General features: G+C 54.3%; 1 protein-coding gene across 4 annotated transcripts in view; it reads left to right on the forward strand.

Annotated features, from left to right (window-relative positions):
- The window catches only part of FAM53B (family with sequence similarity 53 member B), a 119,760-nt gene that overhangs the window by 47,313 nt on the left and 54,417 nt on the right, over positions 1-18,030 (forward strand). For all 4 annotated transcript variants that reach the window (XM_028119887.2, XM_028119886.2, XM_028119889.2 and 1 more), the window contains exon 3: positions 6,729-6,783. In XM_028119887.2, the coding sequence (XP_027975688.1) occupies positions 6,729-6,783 (55 nt within the window). The remainder of the gene's footprint in view (positions 1-6,728; positions 6,784-18,030) is intronic.

The raw sequence follows: 18,030 nt of genomic DNA on the forward strand, positions 1-18,030 counted from the left end.
TCAGCTCTGGCCTTCTGCTGGCTTCCCGTCTCCGGCCGAGCAGACGTCAGAGCCCTTACCAGGAGGCCCAGAGCCCATGTACTCTGGCTTTCTCTGACCATGCTGCTCTGTCTCTGCTTTCCCCCGCCCCCTTCACTCTGCTCAAGCCACATTGACCTCCTTGTTCAACATGTCAAGCTCGAGCCTGCCTCAGGGCCTTTGCACTTCTGCAGCCTGGAACACTCCCCCTTGGCAGGACTCCTTCCCTCCCTCTCTTTCTTCTTTGTTCACTCGGCCTAAAATTGAACTCTGCCACAACCACCCTCTCCCCCACACTTTCTGCCCTCCCCTCCTTCCCTCCTAGTGCCTGTCGCTTTCTGACATTTCGATCTTGTTTGTTGAATGACTGCCCTGAAATGTGAGCTTCATGTAGGCAAGGAATTTTGTTTCTTTTGCTTGTTGCTGAGTGCGCAGTGCCTGAAACCAGGGCCCGGGACATGGTAGGTGCTCAGGGATGTTCATAGAGTGAATGGACACGGGTTCCTGCAGCCCAGCTGCCGCCCAGCTCCTCACTTTTAGTTCCTCTCTCGCTGCTGCTCAGGTTCACAGCTGAGGGTGCAGGTACGAGCCGCTCTGCTTTCTGCTGTGTGGGCGGGGGCGCGGGGCGGGGGTGTTTTCCTGCTGAAATCTGAAGACTACACGGAGAGTAGCTCTGACCAGAAAGGAACGACCTCTGGGGTGAGGGCTGTCTGGAGGTCCCAGGGGAGGGTCCCTGCCCGCTTCCAGCTGTGCTGTTGGCCTCAGCAGCTGCCGTGGAATTGGTCCCATCGCGGGGCCAGCCTGGCTGGGGCTAGCTGTGGAGCTGGCCCCGGGGCACGTGAGCCCCAGTTCAGCTGAGCTGCTCTTCGAGGAGACATGGCCTGAGTGCCTGCCAGCAAAAGCGTGGCCTCCCGGCCCTAGTGGGGGAAGGGAAACTCATCTACTCAGAAAAGTCGAGGGAGGCCGGCTTCCAGTCCAGGCATGCACAGGGAGCAGCCGAGAAAGACCCCAGATCGTTTGAGTCTAGTGCTGACGTCCCTGAGACGGAAGGGAGGGTAAATATGCTCTCCCCTGCCGGCAAGGTTGGGAGGAAGTGGACAGGGGCTTTGCTTCAGCTTCCTAAACTGGCAACGCCATCCTCGTGTAAATACCATCAAGATAACAACAGGAACATGGAAAAGCATTTCTCTTTTGTTTTCTAATCAGGCTAAGAAGATAACAGAAAGAGGGGGGCGGTGGGCTTCAGGTTAAAAAAGAAAACGTGAATCACAGGCCACTTTGGAATTAGGGAAGCAGTGAGAGAGGAGTCTCAAACTGTGGGTGAAAGTCACCTGGGGGCCACCCAGTCACCTTGGAGGCACTGGGCAAGGAAGCCTGTAGCCCCTCCCTCCTTGCCCTCTGAGGTCTCTTGTTCTTTTTCTAAAAATGAAATGCTGGTGACAAGTGACCGGCCTTGTTCCCAAGAGAGATGTAGGAAAACAGAAAAAAGGACTGACAAGTGCTCAGCGTTTTGCCTTTCCCTGCGCCTGGCCCTGGGGAGAGAGGGCCGAGGGCCCCGCCTGGCCCCAGCACTGGCCTGGCTCGCACAATGCACGGCAGTGAAGATTGTGCTCAGTCTCCCCCCCCCCCCCCCCCCCCCCCCCCCGCTCTCTGCTGGTTGCTTTCCTCTGCGGAGTAGGCTCTTCCTCCTAGTGTTCTAACATTAGCTGCTGCCGCTGGAAGGCAGCCCAGACGGTTGACCCTGGGAGCAGTGTCCCCCAGCCCCCTTCCCACACGCCCACGCTCAGGCCGTGGCCCGTTCTCCCAGGCCAGAGTGACCGTCTTCCCCGGCCAGGCCTGCCTCCTCTCCCTGGCCAGTGTCTCAGCCTCTCTCTCAAGTCTAGAGACTGTTCCAGGGGAGAGAGTGGAGCGCGGCTGTAGGCTGCCTCGCTTTCCCCAACCTCAAGGTATTTCCCACAACAGCCGACACTGGTTTGGGGAGCAGGGCCTTCCCTTTGTTCTTGTCAGATTAGGATGCCCAGGCTGTGATTTGCCCAGTTGGAGGAGTCCATGGCCACGCCAGGCCTCGCACCCAGCTGTCTGGGTGCTGAGGGTCTTCGTACTTGCGGCCACCCAGAGTTGGCACTGGGCTCAGCAGCCCCAGCCAGGATGGCTGGCAGGCCCAGGCTGGCCTGAGGTTAGAACCCAGAGGTGCACAGATGGTCTGAGGCAGTCTGATGCCTTTTCCCTGAGCAAACAAAGCCACTAGCCGTGCCTTGGCTAACCCTGAAGCCCCTGAAGCCCGGGCCACCGCTCCATCTCCGTCTGCTCTCTGAGATTCTCTACACAAGGGTGCTCGTCCCTTCTGGGCTTCTCTTTTTCTTGTGAGGCACGGCTCTGTCTTCTGCTTTCCACTGCAATGGTCTCACTGTGTTCCTTTTTGGAGGCTGGGGTACGCTGCTTGTTCCGCTCAAGTGCATGAGTGTGAGCCTGCCTGTGTTGGGTTGTGGTTCCCCATAACAGTGTTACGGGGAAAAAGTGATGTGATGGCTTTAGTCGGTAATCTGCAGAGCAAAGCTATGGAGAAGCATGATTATGGCCAGAGATGAGCTCTGCCATTTTCTATCAGACCTAGTTCCTCCTTAAGTAAAGACCTGAATTGTGTCTTTATTTGAGTCAGGCCTTCTGTCTTTGGTCGGACAGACGGCCCCTGCAGCCCCAGTTTGATTTCCAGCTTTTGCCTTCCCTGTGGAGGATCTGATTCCAAAACCTTCCCTTGTGATCTGAGGAATCTCGCAGAGACCAGGCCCTGTGCTGGGCGGCATCACAGTGGGAGAGATATGAGGGGAGCTGTGCTCCTTGTCCTCTTTTCTGCAAACACCAGCCAAGGCCTGGGTGCTGGCTTCAGCGTGCACAGTGAGTGTCATATGAACCCGAGGCTAGGAGTCCCTACGGCCTGTTGGGCCTTGCCGCATAACGATGGGCTGGCTCAGCCTCCCTGCAGTGGTGCGGAGGATTTGAAGGTTGCGAAGGCTGGCTGCAGAATGGTACAGACCAGCAGGAATTTTATCATAGTCTAGGCATACCCGAGATAAATTGGCTCTGGCCCACCCGGAGCCCTGAAGGGACCTTGGTGTTGGGCTCAGAGAAACCTGACAGTGGTCAGGGTATGCCTGGGCCTGACATCCTGGGAGTTGGTGGGAGAGCTGGTGAGTGAGGCCCCAGAAAGGGCAGGGACAGGGCAGCTCGGAGGGTTTTGGAAGCAGGTGCTCATGGCAGGCTCGGGGCCTCTCGCTGGGTAAAGCAGCCCCAGCACTTCCTCAGTCTAGGACTCAGAGCCCCGGAGCAAAGAGGGCCTGGCTGGCCACGCCGGTGTCCTGTCTCTTGTCAGAGATGGAGGTGGAGGCCCGCCAAGACACTGCAGTGTTGGAGGGAGGGGGCCCAGTGCAAGAGTCGGGTGCTGATAGCAGAAGGTCATGCACTTCCGCATGCTTGGTGAGAGAGCGGGAATGGGGCTCACTGAGAACAGGGGACGTGGAGAAGGTGTTCCTTCAAGTTGTGAGATCTGAGTGCAAGTGATCGCTGCCCTCTTACTCCCTGGGGTGCAGAGGGGGCCCCCAACTGTCCAGCTGGCCCTCTCTCCCCTTCTCCACCAAGTTTCGACTTGGCATGAGCCCAAAGATTTGGGGAGGTGGCAGGTTCTGCCCAGTGAAAGTCTGTTTGCATTGGCCCTGCATTTGCTTGGTGAGTGGCAGCAGGGACGAGACAGGCTTGGGCAGACAGGTGGCCATAGCTGTTGGTCACCAGATAGTCACGTGGCACCTATTCTGCACTGGGACAAGATGGCAGCCTTAAGAAGCATAATTCTCAGGGGCAGAGAATAAGCACAGAAGCAAAGGAACTGATGCAGGCAGTGCGGAACACTCAAGAGAAAAGCACAGGTGGGGAGGGTGCCCTTTGGCTGGGATGGTCAGGGAAGGTGGCCGGAATGAGGTGGGAGCCTGTGAGGAGCCTGTCGTGGAGAGACCTGAGGTGGCCTGGGCTTGGCTCCCGCGGGCCTGGTGGCTGTGGGGAGAGAGGTGGCCGGGTTCTCTGGTTGCTGTGGGAAGTCATTGGAGGTTCGTAAGCAGAAGAGCAATGTCGGCTGGCCTCTGTGGGTTCTGGGTGGAGAATGGAGGGTGGGCCCAGGGCACAGGCCGGGGACCAGTTAGGAGGCTGGTTTGGTCTCTCTGTGGAGAATGGTGGTGTCTCAGAGCAGGGCCTTGGGGGCGTGAGAAGCACTCTCATTCCAAGAGTGTGTCCTCCAGCCTGGGGAACGGACGGTCTGCCGCCAACAGGGATAAATCCTTGCTGAGCGAACGAATGCGTGAGCAAGGGCCCCGGAGCCCCTGTGGCCCGGCGCAGTGCTTCCCTCTGTAGGCACAGACCCCAGCCTCTCTGGCACCCACACAGGTGTCAGCAGCCCCTGCGAGGGCCCAGATCTAGAGGGCCCTGCCGTGCCCCTCTGTCGGGAACATGCCAGCTTTGTGGAAGGACAAGTCAGCGGGCTGACTCCCTAGCTCGCTTCCTGTTGTCTGTAAACCCCAAGCCCTCCTCGGTGGGTCTGCGTGCCAGTGCAGCGGACAGGCGGCTCCAGGCTTCTTGCTGTCTTCTGCTTTCCGTGGCCCGATCCTGGTTTGGGTTTCTGTGGGCCGCCCGCCTTGGCTTGCTTTGCCACCTGCCCCCTCAACCCAAGCGTGGGGTGGGGGCTCTGGTTCCCCGGTGGATGTTTGCTTTGTGTCAAGGTGCTCCTGCCGTGTCAGAGTTGTCTCCCTCAGCAGGCAAGGCCCCTGGCCTAGGCCAAGCCCAGCTTCTGTCTCTGAACCCTCCCCCTGGGAGCAGAGACTGCCTGGCGTCCGTGGGCTGAGTGCTTGGTTGTTTGGGGCCTCATGGCGCGGAGGCGGGGTTCTTGAGTCTTTGTCACCCACTCTCCATTAGGTGGCTTTGGTGTGGGCTTTCTTTGTGCATCCTGCTGTGTTAACCAGGTCGTCTGGGAGAGAGGCAGACGCAGCTGTCTTTAACTTTTTCCAGATATTTCTCTGGATGACTGTAGATGGGATGGTTAAAGTCCCTGTGGAGTCCAAGAGGGCAACCTATCCCGAAAATATAATGAGTGTTTTAAACTGAGGAGGGGGTACTGGAGAAGACCTGCCCCAGCCCCTTTGCTCCTTGCAGGCTTCTTCTGGTCCTCGAGCACCAGCTCCAGTGCTTCCCCCAGGAAGCCAGCCCTGACCTCCCGCACCCCAGCACCCTCGGCCTGGGCCTGGCCTCTCTGGTCCCGCATTCTCTGTAGTGTAATGGTTTGTCTGTGTGACTGTGTCCTCCATGAAATGTGAGCTTCCTGAGGGCCAAGGCAGGCCTCCTTTACCTCTGTGTCCCAGCCTGGGCAGGATGTGCCCTTAATAACCTGACTGGATGGACACAGAGCTGACTGAGGGCAAAGGTCTCAGAACTGGGGAGCTGGGGCCAGGCACTCGCCACCCGTTTATCCGGGAGGCCCGGTGCTCCTCGTCAGCTCCACCCTCCTGCTCCGGGGCCTGGTTCCGGCCCACTTCTCGGACTGGACACCTGTTGTCGCTGTTATGTGGGGCTCCTCTCAGAAGGTGGCGTTCTCTTGGACAGGCTGACTCCTCTGGGACCGAAGGCTTCTTTCCCCGTCACGTGCTCAACCCCTAGTGCAGCCTTCCTGTGAATAATTACCAGTACTTAGGAGTGGGTGAAGGAAAGAAGGAAGGAATGAGTCTTAGGAATCCTTGAGGCAGACCTTTCTTCCTGGGGCCCCCAGGGGCACCGTCTCCTCCTCACCAGAGGTCAGAACAGGCCTCCTGACCCATGCCTCAGCTAGCACAGGGGAGCCCGGAATGTTCTGCGCTCAAGTTACTGTGTAGCTGTGGAGCAGTGCCTGGTCTTGGGGCCCTTGTAGGCCCGACTGGCCTGTTTTTCTCCCAGTGGCCGTAGCATTTTGTGAGGCTGGGTGTGGGGTTTGAGGGGAGGCGTGGAATGCTTACGGTGGGAAGGGAAGCCATGGAAATACGGTGCCAAGGAGTTCAAAAGCCATCGCCCTCAGCTGTGACCAAACATAACCTTTGAGTTTCTGTTTCAGTTCAGAGAGGGTGCCTGGGGGCCTCCGTGTAGTGGTGAAGCAGCTTGCACAGCGCAGGGTCCCCGGCTCGAGCTGTACCTGGTGCTTCTGTGTAGAGGACGGGGAGCTGTTCTCCTGGGGTCTTGGGGGAGGGAAGGAGCTGAGGGCGGCGGAAGGGCCTCCGCTCCTCCCTGGGGGCTCTTCCTGTCATTGAGAGGCCCCCTCTTCTCCCAGCCTGCGCTGTGGGGCGGCCTCTCCGCAGCCCAGTGCGGTGAACCGTGTGCATCACACCCCCTCCTGCGTCCCCCTCCCCGGCACTCACGTGGAAAAATCCCCGAGTGTCAGAAGTCGTGGGGCTTTCTGGTGTGTTTTTTGAAGCCATGAACTTGATGGACTCCATAACTCAATGGAGACTTTGGACAGAGAGTCCAGGTCTAATTATCGGCTGATGTTGCCTCTTAGAATGCTTTTTTTCTCCTTTCCCTAATCTGACGTTGGCAAAAGACAGTTACCCCTTTAATTGTGACTTTAGTGAGGGATCAGTGCAGGGTCATGTGCAAACGTGCTTCTTATGACTTGAAGAGTGAATAGCTTTTCTGGTTGTTTTCAGCACACGCCAAAGAAGATGAGTCAAGGACCGACACTTTTCTCTTGTGGAATTATGGGTGAGTAACCAAGGTGGCTGTGAAGAGCCCTTCTCTAGTCCTTCCACCAGGGCCTGAGTCCTCCAGGTGAGATGCTGGAAGCCCTTTCTGGACACAGGCACAAAGAGCAGCAGTGGGGTCTCGTCTCTGTGCTCAAACCGTCTCAGGCCCGGCCGTGCTGGAGTGGCACCCGGGCTGTGGGGCTGAGTGAGCAGATGGGCGCTGGGGTGTGGGTTACAGATGTCATCTCCAACCACTGTGTTGAGAGTTTCTGTCTGGTTGTGAAGGTAATCATGTTCCCTTTGAGACATTCAGAAGACGCACCGTAGCGTAAAGTACAAAATAAAAATCTCTCCTAGCCCCAGTACCCAGGGAGAACTCCTGGTTAACATTTTGGTGTATTGTTATGTTCTTTGAAGTTTTGACATAGCCAAGTCTACGATGGACAAATGATTGTAAAAAATTGTATACAAAAAACTTTTTTTTTCTGGTTTCACTTAGTAGTCCTTAACTACTATCCTTTCCCCAGGGCTTAGCGTTGGCCCAGCCTGTGTGGTTTGAGTCTGTAGTACCTCATTGTGCATCACCGTGTATTTAACGATTTAACTGTCCCTTGTTTGTTCGGTGGAATGGCTGTTTTGTTTGCCGTTGTGATGAACGGTGACTATGTGACTACGTGTCTAAGTCTTTTGTCTTTTGTCTGCCTTCTGGATTATTCCTTAGGATTTCCCAGGAGTGGCTTAGAGAGGCCAGGGGGCAGGAACATTTTTAAGGTTCTTGCTTCGTATTGTTGACATGTTTTCCAGAAGGGTTGTCTTGGTCTCTTGTGTCCCCGCAAGTGTGAATGACTCTTTTTTATAAAGGGGCGGAGGAGATGACTGTATTGATTATATTGATTTTCCTGTGCTCCAGATGATCGGGCGCAATCTCTCCTTTCGCTGTCTCTGCGTGACTCCTGCCCCCTGTGGGGACACCCTGCCGGATGAGTTTCTGTAATGTTGACGTTGAGGCAGCAACCAAGCTCCCTGGTGGGTGACCATTGCAGGCCTTCGGATTCCAGGCCTGACTGCACAGGACCGTGTCAGGTCTTCTCTCCTTTCCTCTCAGCCTGTGACTCTGTGCAGTGTTTTCTTTGTCTTCTTTAGACTCTGTCCCGTAGATGGGGTGATGAGGGTGGAGGGGGTGCTGGGTATGTTGCCGTGAGCGCCAGGCTCCTTCCTCACAGGGTCGCTGGGACTCTGCAGCGACTCTGGTGTGGGGCCAGTGGGGACGCCCCATTCCCATATGGGGAAACCAAGGCCTCGTGAGGTGACTCCCCACCAAGCTCCCTTGGCAGAGTTGGACCCAGGTTGGGGAAGAAGGAAGATTGTTTTCTTCTCAGTCACAAGCCACAGCTCAGTGGGAGAGCCCCAGGTGGTCCTCTTGATGCTGCCACCCAGAGGAAATGGAAACAGGGAGATCACCTGGCCTTGGTTTACCCTTGTGACACACTTCTGAAACCTGTCCCCCCACGGGGCTTGATTGAGCACCTTGTTGGTGGTTAACGGCTTTCGACAAACCCTCAGTGACTTAGCCACGTGGCTCAGAAGCTTGCCTCATTGCCTGCTTCATGGGCTGGACTCAGTTGTGCTGTGGGGAAACTGCCTGCCTTTGTCCTGCCCGGAAGGAGAGGGAGGCCCCTGGGCACACTCAGCTCCTCAGCCCAGCCTGGACTTGAGCTTTCAGCTGCGCCAGCCTGGTAAACTGGTGGTGGGGGTGTTGGTCTTTATTTCAAGGCTGTCTGTGCCTGACGTAGGCTGGCTCCAGGGCACTGCCAGGCAGCGGAGGAACGGCCAGGTGGGGGGGGGGGGCTGCCGAGTCCTCTCGTCCTTCTCCTCAGCTGCCTGTTGGCCAGCCCCTCCTTGATTTGGGGAGACCCTGGCCCATCTGAAGTGTGCATTACCAAGGCTTTTCCTTCACCACGGTTCATTTCGGTGGTTTGTTCCAGGAGGTGTTTATTGAGGGTCAACTCTGTGCCAGGCACTTGGCACAGAGAGAGAGTAAATCAGCCCCTGCCCTCAAGGGGGTGTCTGTCTAGTGGAGTGGAGAGATGGAGAAACAGTGAATTCCCCGTGGATTAGGGTCCTTAGAGCCGAGGGCAGATCGGCCCATCTTCCTGAGCCTCAGTCCCCTCATCTTGCAGATTGCGGTTCTTAGTAATCTTTATAAAGAGACAGCAGCACACAGAAGGCGCCGGCTCAGTCCCTCCCACCTTCAGCCCCTTCCTGGGCACTTGCCGAGGTGGAATGTCAGCCGTCAGAGGCCTTCCCAAGCCTGTGTGCTGGTGGAAGCTCAGGTGACCGCTCCTGCCCATTTTAACATGTGCACCGAGGTGTGGCTCTACCCTGCGCCGTGAACGGGGAGGGCATCCCAGGCAGTGAGGTCTCATTTTCAGCATGCCTGCTTTTTAATGGCACTTCAAGAGGGTTTTGAGCCTTTCCAGGACTGGACAATACTCAGCCAAGACAAAATGTCCTATTACTATAATCACCAACCCCCGTCCCCTGGAGATAAAGAACTCCTGTTGTGGTCCTGATCAGTGGAATTCTCCCGTGATTGCTGGGAAGAGCTTGGCCCTGTGACTCAGGGCATTTCCCTCCCAAGCCCCCATTGCAAGGGTCCTAGCTGGAAGCCAGGGCGAGTTTGAGTTTCCTGAGCATTCTTAAGAAAATCCAGGCAAGCGCGTTAGGGTGGGGAGTGCAGCGGCCTATTTGCTTCCTCTTAAATAGCCACCCTTTAGAGTAGCCCGGCCTCCCCTACACCCACTTAGATAAAATGCCTTACTCATGTAATCAAGGGCTCACAACAGTGTGTGTTCTTCTTCTTTTTTTTAAAGATTTTATTTATTTATTTGACAGAGAGAGACCCAGCGAGAGAGGGAACACAAGCAGGGGGAGAGGGAGAGGGAGAAGCAGGCTTCCCGCAGAGCAGGGAGCCCGATGCGGGGCTCGATCCCAGGACCCTGGGATCATGACCTGAGCTGAAGGCAGACGCTTAACAACTGAGCCACCCAGGCGCCCCTCAGTATGTGTTCTTTTTAAGTACTTTATGTTATTGTGAGCTGGATGATGGGTCCCTCCCCACCGTTGTCTCCCCCCCTCGCCCCCCCCACGCCCTAAGTTTGGGAACTTGATATAAAGAAGTGGTTTTGTGCTTTCCCAAATTGGGGGAGTGAACAAAGCCAGGAGGAGGTGTGAATGGCAGAAGCAGGGCCCAGTAGGGCCAGGCCACTGCCGGGCCTCCTCTGCACCAGGGCGCAGTGCTCCTTCTTAGGTTGTGAGCCCAGCCCGGTCCCCGAAGGGCCCTTTCTAGCAGAGACGGTGTTTGCCTCTGGTTTCCTTTCTCCCCTCCCATACCACCCCGAGAACACTTTCTGTGCAGAGCGGGAATCTCCTCTGCAAGTGACTTCTCTGGGGAAGAGCCATGTACATGACTGGTTCCTGTGTTCTTAACACAGGAAGCCTTGGTCAGGTGGCAGCTCCAGGGCCCTGTGGTCAGCTGGCCTGGCAGGCGGGCCAGCCCTTGCTGCTGGCCATGATCTCTAGCGGGCGGAGAAGGGGGCTTGGCTGCACCTGACGGAAGCACTCTGTGCTGGGAGAGGCAGGTGCGCCCCCCCCCGGCCCCGCCCCGGCCAGGTCCTCCATCGCTTGCTGTGGGAGATGCCTCTTCATGCTGACCCAGGGGCACATGTGTGTTAGCTTATTCTTTTTTGGTGAAGCAGGGCAAGTGGAGTGAGAGCACGCTCCACTCACCACTCTTGGCTAATTGCACCCGTTAAATGAGTTCTGTATCACAGGGACAATGGACACTACACATTCCATTGTCCTCACCACTCAGGCGAGGAGAGACCTGGAAATCAAATAGTATGTGAGAAAGCGAATGCAATACCACTTATTGCAAAAGGGCCACTAGGAAAAGTCGTGTAAATACAAGTCAGTGAACAGAGAACAAAACAATTCATAGGCTAAAAAAAAATTGCACGGAAACCCATAATTACTTTAGGAGTTATGGTAATAAATTATTTATTAATGTAAATTATTTTGCAGGCAGAGAACATAGAGAAACTTGAGCAGAAGGATCATGCATTATGTATAAAAGGGAATTGTAAAAATATTATAGCAGCCTTACTTGTGACACTCTGGTTCAGGTTCGTCAGCATTTTAATTATACGCCCTTATTTTCTGTGTTTAATTACTTGGCTGTTAAAGTCTCCTCTGTACATGAAAGGGTTGTTCCCAGGGGCACTCTCTGTATTAATTTCTACAGGGTAAACCAGTTGGCTGTGTTGGGCTGTGCGGGACTGGAAGATTTCACTTTGAGATTTCATAGCTTTTGGTCTTTTAACTCCACCACTCGTTGAAAGTGGAATGTGATTGCACCTTGTATGAGAAAGCTGGCATTTGGAAGTGGGACATTTTCGATTTCTTAGAACGAGCACGTGACTGAGACTGAAGGGACAACCGTAGCAGCCCCTGAGCTGCTCAGGCCAGTTTCTGGTCTCTGCTGCTGCTTCTCTCTCGGGGCTAGCCATTTGGAATATGATCACTGGACCAGAGCTTCCTATAAGAAACAGATTATTAACTGAAATTGGCTAAAGAGAGCCTTGTTTTCATTTTTAGAAGCACATCTCCATACAGGCATGCAGATGTATGATTTTTTAATTTTATTTTTTATTTATTTTTATTTATCGTGATTTTTCAGTCCCTAAAGTGGTTTAAGGTTTGTCCATAGAGAGTGCTTTAAATGTTTCCTTGCACCCTGTATTGGTTTCCAGCAGTGTTTCTGGAATAAAGTACAGACTGGAAGTAGGTGCGAAGTGTAATTGGCACAAGATGGCTGTTTATGGTGACAAGTGAAAAGGGAGCCTCCCGGGCTGCCTTCTCGCCCAGGCTGGCCTGCCTTGGGGTGGGGAGGGGGCCACAGTGGTGCCAGAGGACGGGGAATGACAACTGTGAGACTGACTTTGGGCACCACCCGCCACAGTACGTTGCCAGGTAGAAAGGTGGTCCAGTTAGGGGCAGCCAGGCCCCACTGCAGGAGCATGGCCTTGGGACCGCAGACTGTGCTGTTTGCTGGCCGCGCGTCCCTCAGTGAGGTGTGACGCTCTTCTGAAGCTCAGGCTCCCCACCCATATGACAGGGAGCACCGTGATGCCCCACAGTTGAGTAGCGTGCATGGGGTGTATGCTTGTGCTCTCTCCCCGCCCCAGCAAGGAGCCCAGTGGGGTATTAGTTAATTAACAGTTAGTACACATTCATCGGGTGTTTTCTGAAGAGTTCTCCCAGCTGCCACATCTCTCCTCTCCATGATGGCGCTCAGCTTTGCTGCGTGCATCTCTTCGGAGATGAATCGCAAGCAGGTGCCCATTTCCTCTCCTCCGCACGTACCCACAGCCAGGATGGGAATGCCAAAGGGGATGGGCAAAGGTGACCTTTCTGTCCCGTCACAGTTCTTGTTGCCGTTGGGAATACTGGTGCCCTCCACATTTCTGGATGCCCCTGGAGGTCAGGGTGGGCGCCTTGCCCCATACAGATGGGAGACTGAGGCCTGTGTTCCTCAGGCTCGGTCTGGTGCGTTTTTTACCCCTCCATACTCTCTGTTGGGGGATCCCACCAAGCCTCTTTTTGTAAGAGCAGAGGCTTCCCAGAAGCTGTGGCAGCTGCCATGGGCCACCCCTACCCGGCTGGTGAGGGCAAGGCCCTGGTTACCACTCTGAAGCTTACTAGCTGCTCAGGCTTCTAGAGCCCCTCAAGCCAGGCTCCTTGCTTCCCTTGATGGGGCTGGTGGAGTGTTCTCTCCAGCCATCCTAATTCCCCGTCCTCGTGCCTTGGCCGAGGAGCTTGGTGTCCTGTGTCACTGTCCCTAAACCCAAGATGCAGCTGATGTTTTATGATTCATCGCTGTCGAGAGGGCACCACCAGAAGCTGGGGCCTGGTCAGGCAAAGCCCGAGAACCTTTTCTTCCCGACACAGCTTTGAACTGAATCTCCATTCTGATGACACAGAGAAAGAGGCACTCCAGTGGGCCAGGGGCTCTAGAAGTTCATTTAAAAATCAGTGACCCCATGGGGCGCCTGGGTGGCTCAGTCGTTAAGCATCTGTCTTCGGCTCAGCAAGATCCCAGGGTCCTGGGATGGAGCCCCGCATCGGGCTCCCTGCTTGCCGGGAAGCCTGCTTCTCCCTCTCCCATTCCCCTGCTTGTGTTCCTGCTCTCGCTATCTCTCTCTGTCACATAAATAAATAAAATCTTAAAAAAAAAAAAAATTCAGTGACCCCCTGTGGGATAGCTCAGGGCATTGTCCTGCATATTTTCCCCCTGTGTTCTTTTTGTAAGATTGGCTTAGTAATGATGCCTTCAGAAAGATACTTTCCAGTTTCCCATTGAAAGGGTTAGAGCTTCTACCCAAATCAAGTCTTTGCAGTCCCAAGGCCAAGTTAGCACCAGCCAACCCACAGGGCGGGAGAGAGAGAGTCATCGTCAGCACAAGTAGATGGGTGTGAAGTCCGAGAATGAGTCAGCCGGTCTCGATCTGGCTGGAGGCTTGCGACCCAGGCCAGGGAGGCTCCAAGAGTCTGACATCTTGGGTCTCTGCTTCAGGTGCTTAACCTTTTCTAGAAACCACATTCTTCTGTGGTTCTGTCACCATGAGGCAGCCTGTAACACACAGCACACAGATGTCCAGGGCTGCAAGTCTCCTCTAGCTTTTGAACCCCGAAGAAGGCTGTAGTCCCCGAAGAATCTGGGCCCCTGGGAATTTCCCTTCAAGTGTAAGGGTAGAAATGGAAACAAGAACATTTGAAGGCAGATGCTTTTTGTGCTCCTCCGAGTGTTTTCTTTCTTTGAGCTCTAGATCTGTGTGCCCAGCAGCCTTCTGTACCTCCTTCATCAGGGCGTGGCAGGACCGTGATGCCTCGTGAGCGAGGTTGGGGGATCTGGGGTTGTGTTCCCGTGCGTGTGAGTGTCGGCTTCTCCTGTGCCTCCCAGGCTGGTGGTAGTCTTTCCAGAGACTTCAAGCTCAGACTGCAAGCCTCAGCCTTGTGGCACCTGGGAGGTCACCTAGTCGGACCATCCGTGAGAGACCTGGTTGGTTTGTATGCTTTTGTATGAGTCTGTGTGGTTTGTCCTTCCATCTCGAGGTAGAGCCTTGTGTATGTTTACCTCACACACACACACACACACACACACACACACCCCTGTGAATAATCTCAGACTTGTGAAGATGGGCTCAACAGGGGATGGAGCAACTTGAGAGGACTGGGGAGTGCACGAAGGGTGTGTGGCTGGTGCCGGCTTTCCCGAGCTGTGCGCTGTCGTTCTGGGCCCTCGTCCACCCCAGGCCTGCTGTTGGCGTGTCCCGGGAGGAAGGTGGGAGGCCTCACACTGTTCCCCCTGGCTTCCCAGGTCTCTTCCTGTGGCTCTCCATCCAGAACATGCTGTGCGGCTTGGGGCCCCCACCCCCTCCTGTGAAAAAGGACCCTCTGAGGACTTGAAGGGAAAAAGGGTTCCTTCTCTGTAGTTCTGCTTCTTGTTACCAGCTGGAAACAAAACAGTCACCAAAGCACCAACTTTTAATGGTGTTCTGAATCCAAATTTGTAGAAACGGGAATGGTCAAGCCTCCGGCAGTGTCCTGTGTGTGGCTGGATGGGCCGAGTGAGCGGCCACTCTGACACAGGTGTGAGAACCCAGGCCCCTGTGTAGCCTGTAGGAGTGGTTCTCAACACCTCTGCTGTTCATACAGCCTGCGGAGCTTATTTAAATGCAGACCCTTCCCCCTAGAGATTCTGTTTACTGAGTCAGGGCCTGGGCCTGGAAATTGCATTTTAACACCCCAAGGGACGCTCCTGCCAACCCAAGGGTCCCAAAACCACACTGAGGAAAGCTGGTGTAGAGCGTACAGGTGTCCACTCCAGCCAGGCCCGCAGAGCTTGGTACCCAGGGGCGGAAGAGCTGAGCCTCAGCTGTAGGCGCGTCGTCCAGCACTGTCATCCTAATCATGGTGCTGCCACTGGCAGAGCCCACTGTGCCCTCACGGGCCCTGTCCCAGGGCAACTGTTTGATTCTTAGAATAGCTCTGCGAGGTCATTGCTGTCTCCCTCATTTTGTAGACAGGGGAACTGAAGCTCTGAGAGATTAAGTGACTTGCAGAGCTGAGGTTCAAACCTGTGTACACACCCTTCCAAACGTCCCAGGTGACCCCTGCTCAGTGGACTCCCCAGGTCCGTGGCCATTGTCACTTTTGAAAGAGTCATCACTGTGCAGAGTGGTATTGAATGGAGGGGCGGGGGTGTCCAGTATCCTCTCCTCGGAGCCCTGCCGAGGCTCTTTGTCCGGAGTGACGTCAGGGCCAGAAGTTCGGGGCTGTTTGCCATTAAAAAGTAGCTTCTATTCCTGTTTCTTTTGTCTGGCGACCTGACCCAGCAAATTGCTTTCTGTTTTCTGAGTGAAGGGGGAAAACACAAGGGCTAAACATAGCCCCGATTGTTTTTAATTTTCTTATGTTGTACTTCTTCAAGCGATAAAGATAGTAACAATTAAAATATTATCTGCCCCTCAGACAGACCCAGCGGCCACCTGGCTGGTGTTGGCACACGGTAGCAGCGCTCAATGTTAGACAGTGCTTTGTGTTTCCAGAGTGTCTTAGAGCTCCTACCACCAGCCAGACTCCCAGCTGCTTCACACGCAACCCATCCATGGCCTCGGGAAAGCGGGAAGTTGAAGGCAGAGCCCCCAGGTTGGACCTAGCTGCCCGAGGAGGGGTTGCCAGTGCCAAGGATGAGGGACAAGTGGGGCCAAATGATCACCCACAGCCTGCTCTGCAGCTTTTATCTGCACATTATCTGTTCCTTCCTCTACGCACCACCAGCTAAGGTCTGCTGTGTGCCAGGCTCCATGCTGGGCACTGGAGGGCCATGCTGGGTCTGTGCTCGAGGGCTCGTGGCTCAGTGGAAGCAGACTTGTAAATAGATAATTAAGGTTCAGTTAACATCTGAGCCATAAGATTGAAAGTCAGGCAAAGAACTGTGGGCGCCCAGTGGCTGATGTGGAGAAGGCACATCTACAGAGAAGGCCATGTTTGCGTTGGCTCTTAAGGAAGAGATTCTTGCTGGAAGGATAAAGGCAGGAGAAGAACAGTCCGGGCCTTTACAGAGGTGTAAGGGCATGAAAGAGCTGGTGTTTGGGGTCGGGGGGCGGGGGGAGGCTGCAGATTCACTGCAGACACATTGCTCTGGCATTGAACCCCAGTGGACCCAGTTGAGAACGGACTCTTCATCATCCCCAAGGCAAAGGAATCTTACTGTTAAGGTTGTCGAGGCTTACCCTTAAAACAGAGTGGCATGGTTCCTGCAAGCAAGCAGGAACGCGTCAGAGTTAGCCATCCAACCCCAGTCCCCACTGGGGATTTGATAGTGAACCTAAACACAGACGGAACGCCCGCCTCCCACACAGGGAATGGCTGTGCGCATTCCTGCAGTTGTTTCATGAATCTCCCATTTTATAAGGACTACTCTTCAGGGCTGTGTAAACCCTGAAGGAGGAGTGTGCTTTCTGGGCTGTGCCAGGGACCGTCCAGGATGGTTTCGATTCTGCCTGCTTCTTGTCTGACTTCCGATGTCGGGAAGTTCGGTGCGCCGGGAGTAGGGTTAACCGGGGAGGCGATGAGCGGATGGGGGGTGGATGGCAGGCCAAAACGTTCTTTCTTCAAGGCCACAGGCAGCTGCATGGGGACAAAGGTGGGGGCCTCAGGAAGTTCTCTGGAAGCAGTGAGTCGGTTAGCCTGGATTAGGGAGGCCTGAGCTCAGGGTCCCATCCAGAAGCCTCGGGATCACGAGATGGCCACAGGGGAGGAATGGTGCTGCCAGGTGAGAGGGGCCGAACCTTCCCGCTTAACCGGCTCCCAGGTCCCCTTTCTTCTCATGACTTCCCTGGAGATGGGGACGATTCTAGGGCAGTGAAATTAAAATAGAATGGAAACTAGTATTCTCTGAAGGTGGGATCAATTCTTTTTAGTTTCATGGGTTTCCCAGGGCCTGGGGTGGAGACTGTCTGTAGTGAGCCTCGGGTTCCTTAAGCAGGGCCACTGTGGCGCCATGCTGGGGCCCTCCCTGCTCTGTGGCTGGGCCCACCGCGTCCTCCTTCAGTCACCACATTCCCGGCCCATCTGGTGCCTCAGTGCCTTGTCCCAAAAGAGAAGTTGGTGGCCAGCGTTATTCTAAGGGAACTCCCTGAAAGACCAAAGGAGCAGACCCAGCGGAGGCTGGGGTCATAGGTCCTGACCCTGGCACAGCACCAGTGGGTTTGGTGGCCACGTCCCCCACACATTTGGAAATGCATTTGTCCTTACAGAGAGTGTAGAAACTCTAGCAAAACATATAGGAAAAAAAATACAAATTAGCCGGCTCTCCCCAGTTCGAGTATGAATGTTTTGGTTTATTTTTTTTTAATCATCACATATAACATACATGTTTTACAGAATAGGAGTCATGCTATCTGTACAGTTTTTCTATCTTGTTTCTTTAGGCTTCGAATTACATACTAACATTTCTCCGCATCATTAATATTCTTTGGAACTGTGCTGTTTTCATACTCCATATTATTCCCTGATCATTTATATCACCAGCCCGACTGCAGGGTGTTTTAGTTGTGTTTACCATTTTGCTGCCACTCGTATTGCTTTATTTTTTAAGATTCAATTTATGTATTTGAGAGAGAGTGCGCGTGCGCATGCGAGCATGAGCAGGGGACGGGGCCGAGGGAGAGGGAGAAGCAGGCTCCCCACCGAGCAGGGAGCCCGATGTGATGTGGGGCTCCATCCCCTGACCCTGAGATCACGACCCAAGCCGAAGGCAGACACTTAATCGACTGAGCCACTCAGGCGCCCCCTTGTATCACTTTGAAGAATATCATTATGTAGAAATCTACACTTTTTTCTGAGGATAACTCTTCTTCTTGTAAATCAGCTAACAAGAGTGACTCAGTCAATGTTTGTATTTCTTCTAATTTTACTTTATTATAAGTTTACTGATTTTACAACTACTAACAAATGTCAAATCGAAACTGTTTTAAAAGAATCATGGCTGCTCTAGGGGCAGTGAGTGGTGAGGACATGTTTTGAACAACATAAACGCTACCTGCAAAAATGCAGTTTATGGTAATACTTTATCAGATTTAGTTAAAGGGACACGTATGGATACTTGCCGTGCACCAGGGCCCAAGGAGTTTCCTGGAGG

The sequence above is a fragment of the Eumetopias jubatus genome, unplaced genomic scaffold, assembly GCF_037043125.1.
Source record: "Eumetopias jubatus isolate StellerSeaLion01/CBP00866 unplaced genomic scaffold, mEumJub1_p1.0 scaffold_17, whole genome shotgun sequence".
NCBI lineage: Eukaryota > Metazoa > Chordata > Mammalia > Carnivora > Otariidae > Eumetopias > Eumetopias jubatus.